Source organism: Mytilus trossulus, chromosome 1 (assembly GCF_036588685.1).
Source record: "Mytilus trossulus isolate FHL-02 chromosome 1, PNRI_Mtr1.1.1.hap1, whole genome shotgun sequence".
Classification (NCBI taxonomy): domain Eukaryota; kingdom Metazoa; phylum Mollusca; class Bivalvia; order Mytilida; family Mytilidae; genus Mytilus; species Mytilus trossulus.
In genome coordinates, this window is record NC_086373.1 from 68,148,430 (window position 1) to 68,166,038 (window position 17,609).

General features: G+C 31.1%; 1 protein-coding gene across 4 annotated transcripts in view; it reads left to right on the plus strand.

Annotated features, from left to right (window-relative positions):
- The window catches only part of LOC134683116 (protein Wnt-7b-like), a 72,442-nt gene that overhangs the window by 40,142 nt on the left and 14,691 nt on the right, over positions 1–17,609 (plus strand). For 2 of the 4 annotated variants that reach the window (XM_063542219.1, XM_063542230.1), the window contains exons 2-3: positions 2,339–2,592; positions 11,266–11,537. In XM_063542219.1, the coding sequence (XP_063398289.1) occupies positions 2,339–2,592; positions 11,266–11,537 (526 nt within the window). The remainder of the gene's footprint in view (positions 1–2,338; positions 2,593–11,265; positions 11,538–17,609) is intronic. The other 2 variants (XM_063542237.1, XM_063542244.1) reach the window with 1 other exon arrangement.

The following is a 17,609-nucleotide window of genomic DNA, read 5'->3' on the forward strand; positions in this document are numbered from 1 at the left end:
CAAGTAATAATCAGTTCTCATCACACACATACAAACGTAAAGTTACCCATTAAACACAAACAAATCTTCAAAAACCTAATCTTTTTTTGGTAAATTACACTTTTAAAGAGCAAAAATAAAGGACTGACATATTTGCTTTGGTTGTTGAAATAAACACCATTCAAGTGAAGAATCATTACACAGTTATAACTATGCAGTTTGTACGTCCTTTTGTTCAAGAGATAGTTTACTACTAAAACTGCCCTTCTACTATTACTTGCTCTAGCCGTGAATAACAATACAAAAATGAAATATAAGAAAAATTGTCAGACCTGTTTCATACATATATCAATTTAAAATACTTGTCTCATTTATCTAATTATGTTTAAAAAAAATAAAAAAATGTTCAAATCGTCAACACTTGGCGACGTTTTAACTATTACAATTATGAAATATCTTCAATAGTATGATAAATGAATACTTAAGTTATTATTTTTAATAATAGTTTATATATTTAACTTTGTGTTCAGTTACATGTCCTCAGCCTTCCGAACCTCAAGGTAAATGTCTATAAGGTGTTAACCAAAGCATCAAATATACTTACCTCGCTTATGCAGGATTGCACCGACATTAAAAACTCAATTGTTTGTTCTACATTTATATCAGTAGTCTGTAACATTATATTTTCTATTTTACCCCAGAATTTAATGAAGCTTTTCATATACATCTACTCGGTTGTATGTAACCAGATTACTTATATATAATATAGATATATTTATACATGTGCCTGTTATTTTAATGTAGATTGCCTAACTTGAAATATTAATATTTTATTTATGATGATATATTTTATCATTTTAACAAATCTTGTGAAAATGATTAGAAAATGTAATAATGACAAAAATGAATATTTGGGTACATCTAAGTACCAACCCTTACGTTGTTTTAATGCGTTTTGTCTATTCAGAGCTTTTTTAGCAGAAACATCACTTTCGAATTTTTCTTTCAAAAACATTTTCACCCTCAATTTACTTTTATGTTCAAAATTATTCAAAATGTACAAATTTATACATTATGCATTTTAAATTGATGTTTTTAATTTGTGTCGTTTTGTAATTTCAAGCATTAATGATGCGGTTAAAAATTTCTACAACTTAATTTTGAATATTGCCTTATACAACATGGTATCTGTACACCTTTAAGATGTTTTAAGATGGAAATGAGATAAAATGATACGAGACTTGTGAACAGAGTTATTTGTAAGATAAAGATCTACAAACATTTATAGGTGTCTAATAAACTATGATATATAAATTAAAAATGGAATACACAGCATAAAATAACACATAAATCACTGCAAATATTATTGTAATGTAAAGGAATCGTTCACACAAGAATGATTTCATATTTTGTCAAGCATTCCTCACGTCTCCTTACCTAACAGAAATTTGTTGTTTTATTTTTTTAATATTTAATGCAATGGTTCTTTTACGCAGTACAGTCTGAAAAGGTATGGTTAAACGATTTGAATTTTTAATCAAGAATTTTGTATGATGTGAAAAATGGAAAGAAAAGAGCAGAAAGCATTTATAATTTACTACTGCAATGACTTTGCCCTTTTGTGTTAAGAAAGCACTTTTAAAGGGAACAAAATATAACCCATTCTGCTTCTGTAAATGTTTTTATTTTATTGCATCATTACAATGCATTTTAAATGTCTAGAAATGCTGCATTATTTTGAAGAATGAAATTAATAAGCATGATATTCATAATGTATGAATATTAGTAAAAAATGTTTAAATCTTGCCTTGTATAATTCTAAATTGCATGTACATATTTGGATGGTAGAGCCCTGCATCTGTGTTCAGCAATGCACACATGAAGCGTTTTACATAAAGCTAAAAAAAAATATCCGCTACAGCTTGTGCTAGGTGTCGTCTGCAATTCAAAGTGAAATGGGAATTTTCGCTCCGCGTATTGCGACTTTAGAGTTGAAGCACATGCAGACAAAAAAATTAAACCTTTTCGTTGCGTATCACCGAAAGAACGTGAATTAATACACCAAAACGATATATCTTTAAAGTACAAGTACAAAAAAGGCAAATTGCTTGTTTATAGTTAAAGGTTGTACTGAGACCTATAGCTGTAAGTGTCTGTGTCATTTTGGGCTTTTGCGATGAGCTGTCTCAATCATAACACATCTTATTATGTTTTATATAAAAATAATATTTGTATTCAAGACGAATGTTGAAAAGCATTCTTCAGAAAGGTATCCCATTGTTTTTTTGTACATTTATGTTGCAATACTTTCAGGGATTTTTAATGTTTGATCACAATATGACATTCATAACTTTTACAGGTCAGTTTCATCAGTAGTAGCATTACCATCGAACATTATTTGTAATAAAATTCCTGGATTAACTCCTAGACAAAGATCCATTTGCAGAAAACGTCCCGACGCCATAGTAACAATCGGAGACGGTGTTAAACTCGGATTGAGAGAGTGTCATTATCAGTTCAGAAATAGGAGGTGGAATTGTACAAATATAGACCAACAAAATACAATGTTCGGGATATCACATTCCGTTGGTGAGTTACACTTAAATTTTAGTGGTGAGTTGATTTTTATAACATACTGGAAAGTTTGTGCTCTCGTCAAAATGTAGTTCTCGTTTCTATCCGTAAGAAAAACACTCAAAGACCTTCTCGTAATAACCAAATTATACTATTATTATTACATTCTGGTAATCAACTTTAAAAAAAAACCACAATGAATTTTATTTTGAGATTTTAATTAACCTAAGTATTAGAATATAGGCGAGAATTGCGTTTCAACGAGAGCTGCTGACTTCCAAGTAGTTACTTTAAAATTCACACTAATACTTTCTTTTATTTACCAATTATAAAACACCAGAACATGCTGTCTAGGTACTAACTGCAACAACATGAAATTTAAAAATGTAAGTTTACTAACTTCGTAGATGCAGTCTATAAAATTTACTACTAAAATACTTATATGTCATTTATTAAACCTCTTTCCCTTAATCTAATTGTAATGATCATGTGTTTTGTTTTTTACCACTGATATATATATATATATAAATATGTATAATCAAAACTCGACTAAAGACATAATTAGGGGAGACTTCCTTAGACGGAGGGAAGTAACCTCCTATGATTTTGTCTTTTAATCACATGTCATGGTCAATTAGTGAAGTAAATAAGACAGGAAAATAATATGACATTCTATCATTATAATTCCCCAATACCATATCAATTATATTGAAGATGATGAACTTATCGTATGGATATACGAAAGACATTCCTTAACCCTGCATTAAAATAACATTATTTGTTCCAATTTTACTGAACTAGATGCGCATTTCGACAATACATGGACATGGACATGTCTCTTCAGAGGCGTTTAGGACAAAATACACGAAGAACCCAAACTTGGGGAATTAATAACATAAAATAGGAAAAAGTATTGCCAAATCAAATTAAATAAGACTGCAGATACAATTATTCAGTCAAAGTTCTTCTGTACGCTTATCAGTAACATAATTTATATATCCTTTCAAAAAAATCCTTAAGTCATACCTTGCCTGATCATGCCTTATCATTTTAAAATATGCATGCAATACATATGACATATAAAAAATTCTTAGAAGATTCCAAATGGCTGTAAAAGCTAACTGTAGGATTCTGTAAGCCTCCAGTAATGAGCAAAACTCTTACCTCTAAACAAACTTTAAAAGTTCCCAAAAGTGACCATGAAATGTCAATAATTTAAACGAGAAAATTAACAGCTGAATAAATGCTCAAAACAAAAAATATGATACTCAGCAACAAAAGAGAGTGTGTTCAGTACACAACCACCACTTCCTCAACTTATTAAGTTTTATATCCTTGATACAACTGTTAGTAGAATAATAGTCAACAATGGTTTATCATCAACATAGTAGTACTTGTTTAAAGGATAACAACAGGCGTTGTGTTTACATCAATTGGACAGCAACCGGACGACACTTATAACTAAACGACATACAGTAAAAGACATGTACTTATATAAAAGTCAAGCTCCAATTCAATCCTAGTCTAAAGAAACTGGGAATAAGTTCAACCTCAAACGTTAAGCATAAGGCAACCACGGACGGCGTACCTGACTGGGGACGGACACGTGAATATTTTGCGGGGATGAAATGAGATAGTAACCCATCCGTCTTTTTCTCTCGACAAAGTTGACTAGTAACAAAAAGTACATATAAGACTATTCGATTTATATATTTAGTGAATATGATTTCAAACTTTACTTCTAATAAAAGTTTTACAGCAATTGAATTTCAATTTCCCTCTGGCAAAGGTTAATCTTGTGAAGTACTTTAAAGATCAGGACTTATCCTGGATTTATGTTAATGCCAAAAAGGATAAATAAAGTTATTAGGTACAATTTGAAATAGTATATTTAAAAAAAAAAAATGATCTTCATATTAACATGGTTTTTTTCAAGCTCCGTTTTCGCATTTCTGAATTTGCTGCTGCAATATTAATCACAACTAAGTTCGGTACATTCGATTTTGATTTATTCATGTTGAAATTTACAATTATTGATAAATTATGCAATATTAATAAAAGTTAGATGTATCTCCCTGAGTCAACGGTGACCTTAGACTGTTTCCGGGTGTTCTATGTAAGATGTTTCGTTGTCATTTTTCCACATATAATATAAATATTGGCCCGAAGCATTGCTGAACAATAAAATATGCATCATTTCTAAATATTGAACATCATATTTTTCCTTTAATGTACTTTTAACAAGAATCCCGTCATCAATAGATATTCAATTTGTTATGTAAGGTGTCTGATAATCCTTATAGAAAATTACGCTCCAGGATTCCATCGTAAAACCATCGTAATACCCAAACCCAATATTTTTTCCTTAAAAAATGCCTTTAAAAATTAGGAATGTCGTGGTCATTTTGAGCTTTTCGTTTGTAATACTTATAGTTCTTCAATTTTTCCTATCTTTTTATTTAGGTGTTCCTAAATTTATTACCAGTCTTCAAACATATTTAGTTTGACATTTGTAAATAAACCCCTTTTCTAGTTCAGTAACTCAATAGCCTCCTGTTCACAACAAAATATCTCTTTTTGTTACTATTCCTAAAAATGCCCTCAAGCTTTGTTTTATTTCCAAATAAGAATGATTATATCCGAAATAAAGAGATTTGTTTACTTTTGCGCCTGACAAGTTTATGATTCACATAATACGAATTATTCAACGTGTCATTCATAAATTGTATATAAGCAAGTCATCATCGTAAACGTTTCAACTCCGTTCCGAACCCGCGTAATTTGTTGGGACTTTATTTTCTGTGCAACACTAATTTCCTAGATGGGAATTCTGGAAGCTTAACGTTTTCGTCCTAAGGAACAAAACTGTATGTTAGGGCAACAACCGAGTTGAAAATCAAATCGCAAATCAGTTTTTCTTGAATCACAAATCAGTTCTTCTTGAATCGCAAATCTTGACAATCCGGAGCAGCTAAAACTTCTCAAAACAGCACAAACTCCTTAAGTTCTACCTCGAAAATGAAATTCGGAATATTGATCAATAATAAAAGATAAAATGTATCTCAAGTTCCAAGTTTAGAAAATATTCACTCATCCCCAAAAAGTGGCAGTAGGTATATCATTGTTAAGAATATACAATTACGAAAACTATCATACACACGTGTGAGAAATGTACATAATAACCGTTAATGACAAATCATCTCGTCTCATCTTACCGCATATAAAAGATGAATTGAAAATACAGAGATGTCATCATATTGATGTCGATTTCATATTTCATTTTTAACATTGGAAGGATCATCTTTTAACATATATTTAGATTATCTTTTAAGTAGCAATCTTGATGAATGAACAGTGTTTAGAGTTCTCAACACATGATGACGTTATCGAAAATGGCACTTATTATGCTAAATTTGGACGAAGAGTTTCGAGATATATATGCTAATTTTCGTTTTTATTCTTATAAATATGTATTATGAAATTAAAACCAGATAGTTGATGGTTGTTATTATGATTGATTATACTGTAGATATTATAGTGAATAATATATATTTTGCATAGTTTTACGATGTTCAGTGTGATTTTGGACAAATAAACATTTAATATGACGAAGGGAGAGAGGGGGGAAATAGATAGACAATAACACTGAGATGAAAATGAGAATCTGTCAAAGTGACAACGACCAGACCAAACAGCAGAAAACAGCCGAAGCCAACCAATTGGTCTTCAACACAGCGAGAAAATTCTGCAACCGGAAGCGGACTTCAGCTGGCCCCTATCACATTTTTTTGGAATCAAAAATATCAACCCAAATTATACACTTAGATCGTGGTGTTCTTTTCACAAGGCTTTACCATAAGGCTTACACTAAAATCGTGTTGTTCCTTTCAGAAGGCTTGACCATAAAGCTTACACTTAGATCGTGTTGTTCTTTTCACAAGGTTTGACCATAAAGCTTACACCTATATCGTGTTGTTCTTTTCACAAGACTTGAACATAAAGCTTGCACTTACTAGTATATCGTGTTGTTCTTTTCACAAGGTTTGACAATAAAGCTTACACCTAAATCGTGTTGTTCTATTCACAAGGCTTTACCATAAATCTTCTCATTTTGTTTTGCCTAATCGTTAGTTGATTGTAAGCATACATTGTAAATTACATTCAGTGCTCCAACTGTTAACTTTTGGGACTAGGTAATCGTCCTTTTACACGAAAAAGGATAACAGCAAATTGTCTTTAAAAAGTAAAAGGAAAAGCGGACAACGCCTTCGCATAAAGATATAAAACTACAAAAATGTTATAAAAAAATAAGGCTTGAGAACATGAACATCAAAACATGGCAAGCAACGTGCTACTAAATGGTAAGCAAACCCTGATTATCACTAGGCAAATGTCGTGCATGGAGCTAATTTCAAGTAAATATTCCTGGTGATGAATCACATTCTGTGATGTCATAAATGTGATTCCTACGGTATCTTGCATCGAGATAGCAAAACTTCAGCTGTAACAAATCTGTGCATTGCACCTTATCTTATAACTATTATTGTTATATTGGGCATATGGATTATGATTTGGAACATTAGAGGAAACAATCGAGCAAAAATTTTGAACGAGCAGGGTTTTGAATTTTACCCGTGAAATCAAATAACATGCCGATATCATACTTTTCCATATTGTCACAGCCCAATAAGTTCATTCAAGTTGTAAACGATGTGGTTTTTTAGTGTCATTTAACACTTAAACCAGACTTATAATTATTGCTCCTTATTTATGAAATTGACTTGAGCCTTAGGCCAGCTGAACTAACCATTGTGGAGCTGCAACAAACAAAATAAAATTTAAATACTACTGAAGATATAACTGTTGATAGTTCGACAAAGACGAGTACAAACGACCTACAACTGACTTCATACTAATAAATCTAAAACCATAATTGAAGGGATGCGTTGCTAATAAGCTTTCCGATGGCGTTGCGGCCATGCTTGTCCAGACCAGTGATGCTCCAGGGTTTGAAAAAATTGACACTACTAATTCAGCACCTTTTGAACGCTTGATTCAGTGTCGACAATAATGATTTGTATGAGGTTCAATACGAAGCAGATGTTAGTGTCAAATTAAAATTTAGATTCATATAGCATATCGTTAAACAAACCTGGACACGATAATGAACAACTTCCGCGTTTTTCTTAACAATTTATCAGTTTTCTGCGGTATTGTAGCACACGACCAGAATATCAATTTCCATGATGGACACAAATCATTCTTTTCACTTAGATTTGATTGGTTGTCACCGATCTAAACTTTCTTGTTTCCTCCATTCGTAACCTTAATAAGGCAGATGCTACAGTTCACTAGTTGTACATGGATGGAATTAAGAGTCGACACCTATTATTTAGTTCTATAGGAAACGCCTACGTATTGACTAAACAGTGCATTATTAATATATTCACCTCAATCTATTGTGATTCACGGAGATGACACCAACTAGGTCCCATTGTCCAGTCCGGTTAGGTCATGTCAGGTCAGAAGGTCAATTAAGGTACGTGTCGATGCTAGATACATGAATCCAGGGTATGTTGTTGAAAAAGACAGAGAATTTTAATTAGATGTGACACAGTTGAAATTGAAAAAAAAACTTAATAAATTACCTAAATCAACATTAACTTAAACATGTGCCTACTGAATATGAACAGAAGTTTTGCAACCTACAGACCCTTTTAAGAGTTGTGCCAAGGGTCCATTTACGTGTAGAAAGCGTGGTACTCTCCGCACGTGATTCATATGATATCACGATCCGATTCCGTTCTGAGTTGGCTGTGTATTCATACAACATACTCAGCCAGTATATCCATTTTAAAATAAAGTATCTAAAATAAAACAGCACATGCGCGTATGCATTATTCTAAATTCAGAAATAAACACTACTAGTATTGATTATCTTATTCATTTAAATATATACTGAGAGGCTGACTGATAACAAGCTATCCCGTCTTATCTGAAGTCTGTTTTGCTTAGCATATACGGCTGCTGCCAGCGTGATATTGCGTTAAAAACATGATCGATGTTATATGTAACGCTAAATGTATGCGATTTCAATTGTACATAATTTCTACATGTAACAATAAGGACCTACAAAAACAATCATACCCGTTATTCCTCAAATAAAATCTACACAGTTTGCATTATTTAAGGATTTAATCGCTATGAAATACGCATACTAATAATCTTTCAATTAGTGTCATCGTTGTCAATAACTGGATAATTAACAGAATATAATTAATTATTTCTACATTAAATAACAAGAACAATTGAGATATAATACAATTCAGGACAAAAAGCTACTCAACCTTACCACGTGGTGTGGTCCCAGATCATGCACGTAAAAAGGTGTCGTTGCAGGTCAACTTCCTGTATGGAACACGGGGGATAACTGCCAATTAGAACTGTATTTAACTTTATCGGTTGTTACCATTGTAAACTTATATACTGTAGTCAACATATTATCTATGAAGTTCAATTGTACTGTTGTATAATATTTATGCTCAATATATTACATAATGGATTCTGAATAAAGTACAAAAACTAATGTTTTATCTCATGACAGTGAGAAATGTGTTTAATGTTTACTTAAAAGGGCAAATATACACGTAGATACACTTTATTCCTCTGCTTTGTGATGAGAATTCAAAAAATATAGACACATTGTAATATGGTGATAAAGAATGATTTAAATCTGTTTATTGACGTGTCAAAAATGCATATAATAATAAACTTCAAAAACAAAATATGTTTACCTTTGCTGTCCACCTTGCTGTCAAATTCCGGGCATACGTAGGTAATTTTAGCTGATTTTGATATTTTCCGAACCTTGAATTTACTAAAAACTGTAGAGCTTTCCTTTCATGAGGGAAATACTGGTTCTCACTAGAGCTCTGTAACTAAAGCGATATGAAAAAAGGAAGCAATCAATGGTGTATCTGAAATCGTTTGCCATAGAAGAACAGACAAGCAAACAGACGAAGAAAAAAAAACATCAGTCCACAAAGATACTTAACAGAAAATTAAAAATTTAGCCATGTCAAAATAACCAATTGACATGTTATTCGTTTGATTACTCGATTAATTTGCATTCATTTTTACATAAAGTATCAACATCGTAATCCAGTGCGAGTATGTAGTGTATTCATGATCGAGTACTGAGGCAAAAAAACAAATAGATATCGGTAACCTCAATTTGCTTTGTGATCTGTAGGTTTATTTATAATGTCCTTTTTAAATTAGAACAATAAGTTCTTTATATAGATGTAGACATGAAAATTATTAGTATAATATTGCAGTTATTTAACTAATATATTTTTTTAAAGTACTTGTATGGTAAAATTATGAATAATTTTAAATAGCATTTGCAAAGTGATAATCATAAGTCTTGTGTTGTAATTGTTGATAACCAAACGCTCCATACCATGACCTTAATGAAAGGAAGTGGAAGGATATACAATGTATTGTAAAAGTATTTACAGGATGCAATTAAATTTATTTGTAATACAAATGAAGTTTTGTATACATCTCAAGATATTGTGATTGGGTAACATTGAAATCAATTTTATCCGTTAAAGATAACCTCAAGATTTCCTGAAGAGTAGACATTTCAAATAGAAGAAACACACACTTACATGATAATGAACGATGTTTGAATGAATAACAGAATTGATTACCAAAAGGATTTACATCATGTTAAAATAAACGTTCACAAACTGTATTAGTTCTTATATTAAGATTGCATGGCTCACAGTGTTGTCTGGTTGATCCCAGTTATTGTCATATTAAAGTATTATGTCTGTTTGGGTTACTCACAACCTCAGGCATAGATTAACGTAGCTGTATTTGGCAAAACTTTTAGGAATTTTGGTTCTCAATGCTCTTCAACTTCGTACTTTTTTTGGCATTTTAAACTTTTTTTATTCGAGCGTCACTGATGAGCCTTTAGTAGACAAAACGCGCGTCTGGCGTATATACTAAATTTAGTCCTGGTATCTATGATGAGTTTAGTTTCTACTAATACAACAGGACTATGAACAAATATTATACAAGTGTGGGGTTAAGCTGCATACACAATCAGCTCAAGCCCATCATTTTCTTCGGAAAATCCTTGAAGTTTAAGGATATGTCCGTTGATTTTCACTCCGACCATTGGTTGATTGTGATTGATTTTGTCCGATTGTATTGATATCCCCTTTTTGAATTTGCCTTTGAGTTCGTTATTTTTGTTATGCTTTTTCATTGTTTTTTTTGTAAAAAAAAAAGAAGGAAATACTACGATTTTCCTACGATCAAAGTTAGAGTAAAACTGCAGATTCATATTGTCGGTAAATAAGCAACAGTTCCATTTAGGAGATAACTGTATTGTATTTTAAGCTCCGACGGCATCAATTGGGGATTTGATGGTCGCAAATTAAGTTTAATGGCGACGCGTTAGCGGAGACAGTAAACGGGTATTTGCGACCATCAAATCCCCAATTGATGCCGTCGGAGAAAACAACGTTAAAACATGTATTTAAAATCTGTCATATGCCGTCTGCGCTTGCGCGTAGGTCCCATAGCATCAATTGTCAATTGATGCCATGTAAGAAAGTGACGTTATCCAATCAAAATGAACGTTACAAACGTTGTTGCATTAGAATTTATAATGAATTCATTATTTTATCGTTACAGGAAGCAAAGAAGCTGCTTTTTCCTATGCTATAAACTCTGCAGGAGTAACATATGAAGTGACACAAGCGTGTAGTTTAGGACGATTAAAACGTTGTAGTTGTGATCGATCTAAAAAGACTGGACATTATGATGCGAACGGTTGGAAGTGGGGAGGGTGTAGTGCTGATATCAAACATGGACTTAAATTCTCTAGGAAATTTTTAGATGCAAGAGAAATAAAGGAAAACGCACGGTCGTTAATGAACAAACACAACAATCGAGCGGGTAGAAAGGTGAGTCAGTAAAATTGTAATTATAGACGTCATTTCTAAGACAGATTTTCCACTGTCAATATAAACACACCAAAACTTTAGGACATAACACTACTGAACAAATGTTAATATGAAATTGTCATTTTGATCTGAACAAAAAAAAAAAAAGATCCTTTTCAGTTTTTCAGACAATTTTCAGACTTATGTACTGCGGTAAATTCAGCAATTTTCAGACAATTAGCGTGTAGTCAAATGAAATATGTGCCTCTATTTTCATAAGGTCTTGTAGTTGCTATTAACCTGTACGCATCAATATAATACTGAATTGTCTGAAAATAACTGAAAGTAATTGAATTGACTTCAATCGATGTTTACATCTGTGAAAATAAATGAAAAAAGTAATTGCTTATTTTCTACGTAGTATGTAGGAGCTAGATTTTTAACAACATCTCCTTAGTTTCATGGCTAAATGTCAATTGTTTGCCATTATAAGTGTACGTGTCATCACCGTTTCTCTTATAAGTGCACTGTTGATGTTGTACTTGCGGATATCAAAGATACGTTTGATTTCTCAGAATTTTGTTTTGTTCTTTTGTAATATATATGTTGATCTGCTGTCTATTATATTTTCTGTTATAATTGTATCCAGAAATTGTGATATATCAAGGTTGGTTTTGATGATAAAACAACAAATAAGGTTTTTTCCTTAACATATCTGTATATGAATCATAAGTCATTTCGAATGGTGCAAATCGTTATCTGCCAATTTACAAAAGAATATTGCCACATGTTTTTTTGTGTTTTTCGTACATTCTTGTATTTTATTATTGTTATTGATTTCGAACGAATAAAAACTAATAAAATACTTTATTATAAGTTGATAAATATTATGATCTTGATTGCGTCTTCTGTTCTGGATGATTTCTGTATTCTCAAGATAAAGTTTTGGTTATATGCAAAATTTTTGCTTGGAAATTTAGTTTCATTGCAAATTAGCGATATGTGTACTAGATTAAATATAAGTAAGAACGATATAAGTTGACTTGGTGACTTTTATGACAGGTTTGACCTACTTCTAATTCTGTATAAATTGGATATCAATCTAACCTATTCAAACATTTTTTATCGCCTATAGTATCGCCTGACCACACTTGTCTTATTCTTTATACTACATATATATCATTAATTGATTATAAGGTTGTTATCAAAAACTCATTTGCATTGCAAGTCTATTGATAAATGTCCCAATTGTTTTTAATACAATACAATATCAACCGTTTTTGGACATCTAGAGTCTACCTTTTTCAGATTATTTTACATCGTTCTTGAAATTTAATTACAGGACGCAAAATGTTTAAATAACTTGAAAATTTCAACACTGCCCACGCACTACATCATAATTTCGATTAATTGTTATATGTAGGATATCATATGACCGAAACAGACACAGGATTATCAAAGATATGAGAATGATAACAAAACATCTGATTTCAACCTTCGTATTGTGAACTTTTCGTTCCTATGTACCCCAACATTCCAACAACGCCTGCATAATGGACTATATAATTCATAGTTGATTCGATATAACAAAACGTAAAATCACAAAAATACTGAACTCCGAGGAAAATTCAAATCGGAAAGTCCCGAATCAAATGGCAAAATCTAAAAAAATCTTTGATGAAAATTTGCTGTTTACAAGGAAGTTATCGAATTGATAGTGTCTTGTGGTAAAGTTAGGTTACTCCCGTCAACAGTTTTACGGACACCATCATGAATTGGTTGACCATTACGGAACCTATTCTTTGCAATTTTAATATAAAACAACACCAATAAACGGTCTTCATTTCAATCGGTAGTACAATTTCATTGAATGTCTTAACTAAATTCAGCCTTCAACGTTGTGTGGAATATCATCAGTTATTCTTAACAGCAAGTATTTAAAGATATATGTAAAATTGTTTAAAAAAGAATGTGTCCAAAGTACACGGTGTCCCCACTCGCATTATCATTTTCCATGTTCATTGGACCGTGAAATTGGGTAAAAAAATCGAATTTGGCTTTTAAAGTAAAAGAATCAACCAATAGGGAACATGTGTACTAAGTTTCAAGTTCATTGGACTTCATCAAAAACTACCTTGACCAAAAACTTTAACCTGAAACTCACACTTTTAAGTTTTATGTTCAGTGGACCATGAAAATGGGGTCAAAAGCCTATATTTTTTTAAATAAGAAAGATCATATCATAAGGAACATGTGTACTAAATTTCAAGTTGATTGGACTTCTACTTCATCAAAAACTACCTTGACCTAAAACTTTAACCTGAAACTCACACTTTTAATTTCTATGATCAGTGTACCATGAAAATGGGGTCAAAAGTCTAATTTTGTTTTAAAATAAGAAAGATCATATCATAAGGAACATGTGTACTAAGTTTCATGTTGATTGGACCTCAGCTTCATCAAAAACTACCTTGACCAAAAACTTTAACCTGAAGTGGAACGAACGGACGGACGGAAGGACGCACAAGGCAGAAAACATAATGGACCTCTACTACCGTAGGTGGGACATAAAAATATCACTGATTCAAAATCTTTTATGAATCATGGATCTGTTAAAAGTATGAAGCAAAGTATAAAACATATGTTTCTATGAATGTAAACTTTAAGATCAAGTATTGATTATAAAACAAATGTATATTTTTGGACACACCAAAAATATTTGGAATTAATCACAACTATGATATTGAGATCCAAATTAATTCGACAACATCTACAAGATGAATTTGACATTGAAAACTTTTTTTTAAGAAAAAACACAAATAGGAAAAATAATTGATGAAAGCTTCTATTTATTCTGTTTAAATTGTATATGACTTGCAAAATGTTTAGTATTATTAAAATAAAATACAAATGTGAGTAATTGTTGAACTGGTGGGTGTTATAAAGATAAATTGAGATGTATCTAGCAATATACGTTTATAAAATACGGAAATTCAGTGGTTTTATTACTAAATCAGTTATAGAAAAATACGTTTTTTCATATGGAGATCCATTTTAGCTTGAGCTAGTATCATAAAGTAAGATCTTGCACATGTGATAAATTAAATAGGTATATCAGTTTAGGCTGTTTAATGTTAGTAATTGGTGAATGCATTATTTTATTGATATGTTAATGACGCACTAGTAATGAAACTGACGAGTTTACATCACCTGGATTTTTTTCTTACTTTCTTTTTATGTTTGAAACTCCGCTTGTATGAACCAACGTATGCTTATATTTGAGTGTGCTTATATTTGAGTGTTCCCGATGGAGGTAAATTGAAAAACAATATATTTAGACGCATGAAATTTATAAAGAGTTACTTCCATGAGAGATTACTATACATTGCGAGGCACTATATAAAAATCTCAATACTGATTTATATCATTTACATTTAACTTGATAAGCATAATTGTTTTAATTATATTATAAGAGATCATGAATATATGTTTTTCTTTCATTGTTTCCATTAAATCATTCATTGTTTTCATAGGTAATAACAAAATTTAGTAGGACCAAAATACTTGATACATTTTCTGTATAGGATAAAGGTAAATGTTCCTTAATTTTTTTTATTAAGATTTTTTCATTTATTGTGTTCTATGTCTGTTGCTTTGGGATATGTTAAAATCCAAATTAAATTTACCTGAGAAGATTTGCCTATTTAGTTAAAGAATGGACATAACTAACTACATTCCTTTAGACTATTTGACAGATTAACTGACTTTTTATGATAAATAATTAGTGTATTTGTCAAGTAATTATGTTTGATTGTCATTATATACTGTTTTAAGCATATACAATGACACAGACTTTTGATCAGGTTGACTTATTCGGATCTTATACATGATTTCTCCGTAATTGTATTAGGCTTTATATTTCAGCAATCATCTTTATACAAAGTGGCATGTCAAAGTATTAAGAAAATAACATTATACTTATTATTATATCCGCTTTATCTGACGGATTGATAATTAGATTTAATCGAATCTGTACTGTATTGTATTTTTTTACCAATATGATCTTTATATGCAAGAACCAACTAAATTGAATGCCATAAAAGGAAGATGCAATACTCAAAAATCAGTGCACATGATTAAATTGTTACAAATACTTATTGTAGGGTCAATTTTATTAAAAACTCACATTTTGGAAAAAAGAAATGCGATATTCATTCTCGTTATTTGTACATGTATTTGCAGTTTGTATCACACTGTCACTTTTGATATACTTGATAGCCAGGTTGTAACAAATCAATGTATAGGTTCAAAATAAGTTAACTATTCCACAACACTAAATTATTGTTAAGTTGAATAAAGTCACTGAAACAAATACCCTACGAAACAGAAGTGATATGTAAATTTGTATCCAAAAAAATTACTAGCAGCATTTGTCTTCAGTATTTATATGTAACCGAAAAAAAATCTGATACGTTAATAAACAAACGCAATTACTTAAGATGTAATAAAAGTAGTTTCAAATGAAAAACCATAATGAAAGTTATACCATTGATCAAATATATCTGACCAGAACAGCTTTGAGTGAGGTAAGAATATGACTGTAATTTAGATGATAGAAAAACAATGTCTGATACAGTACTAGTGTCTCAGTTTCTTGATTTACTAGTGACAATTGAACTCATTCTCACATATGCCATCTATTTACCCATTTAACATTATAATCGAGGTTGGCTTGTCACAAACTTAAGATTTACCACTATACTGTAAACCAACTTATTTTCGCGGATACTTTATTTCGCGTTTAGCCTTTTCTAGCTCTTTTCGAGGCAATTTAAAATCCCGATTTATAATTTGCTTCATGAAGTAGAATAAAGAAAGATCTAAGTAATACATATTCGCGACGAATTGAATTCCTTATTTTGTATTTTGAAAAATAAAATAGCCCGCAAAATTAGTTGGTGTGCAGTATTTGAATTTCAATCGTATATAAGGTGACACACAAAGAGCAGGAGATGCTTATAATATCAATGCATCTATTCCCATCCAACTTGGAATTTAAGCATTTAAGATTTTTTATACTGCTAATTTTTCTACCTGGAATAATGGCTACATCAAACATCGCATTTTTGTTAAAATGTGGCTCAAACTAAACTCAGAATTCCTACAAAGAAATCCAGTTAATCTAAAGAGTGAAAAGTTTACTCTAAAGATAAAGTAGTTTACAATTATAATATGAATATAAAAAGAAGATTCCTTCGTTATTGCTATGCAAAAATATAGAATTCAGTATCGCGCTTTATAATGACACGATGTACAAAACGTTAGTAAACGAAGGAGAAATTCATGGTCATACAATTAAGCATTTCATGGGTATACAATGATTCCCTATTAAGCATTAACAAAGAATATTACTAGTAAATCAAAACTGAGATAGGTGACGCGTAATCCTAAGATCAATGTCAATCTACTTGGCTGTGATTTCTCGTACAATAATGACTGTCTTGTTAGTAATCCTCTCGACTTTAATGTTACAAACCATCAAATAAAATTATAAATGTTCACTATCTCTGTAGTCGCTTAGACAGTTACGTTTTAAAATTCAACAACTTCATTTGAAACTTGAAAACTTTAATTGGCAATATTGAAGGTTTATAAAAGTTGGAATGTTAAGTTTAGTTCATTTTATATGACATTAACTTTATGTTGGTTGTTCGGATATATACTCTGGTATTCGGCAGGTTTTACTACTAAATATTTTTGCACTGTCTGTCTTAAAATTAACATGATAATAGGACAAAACATACCAATAAAGAGGATACAGCACTTATATGATATACAATAGATTTATATACATGTATTTCGACAAAATAAAAGACAGGTAATAAATATAGTAGTTTATGTAAGGTGATTTCTAATAGATAAATTGTCCTCAAATGACCTATTTCAATTCTTATTAAATCCTGGGAAAGGAAACATAAATTATATATTTCTGCACAAGGTTTATTATTACTCCGACTGAGGCCACACGAGTTAGTTTTATAGTTTGACAGTGAAAAGGGTTGTGCGATTCTAATCCCTAAAACTTTAGCTTAA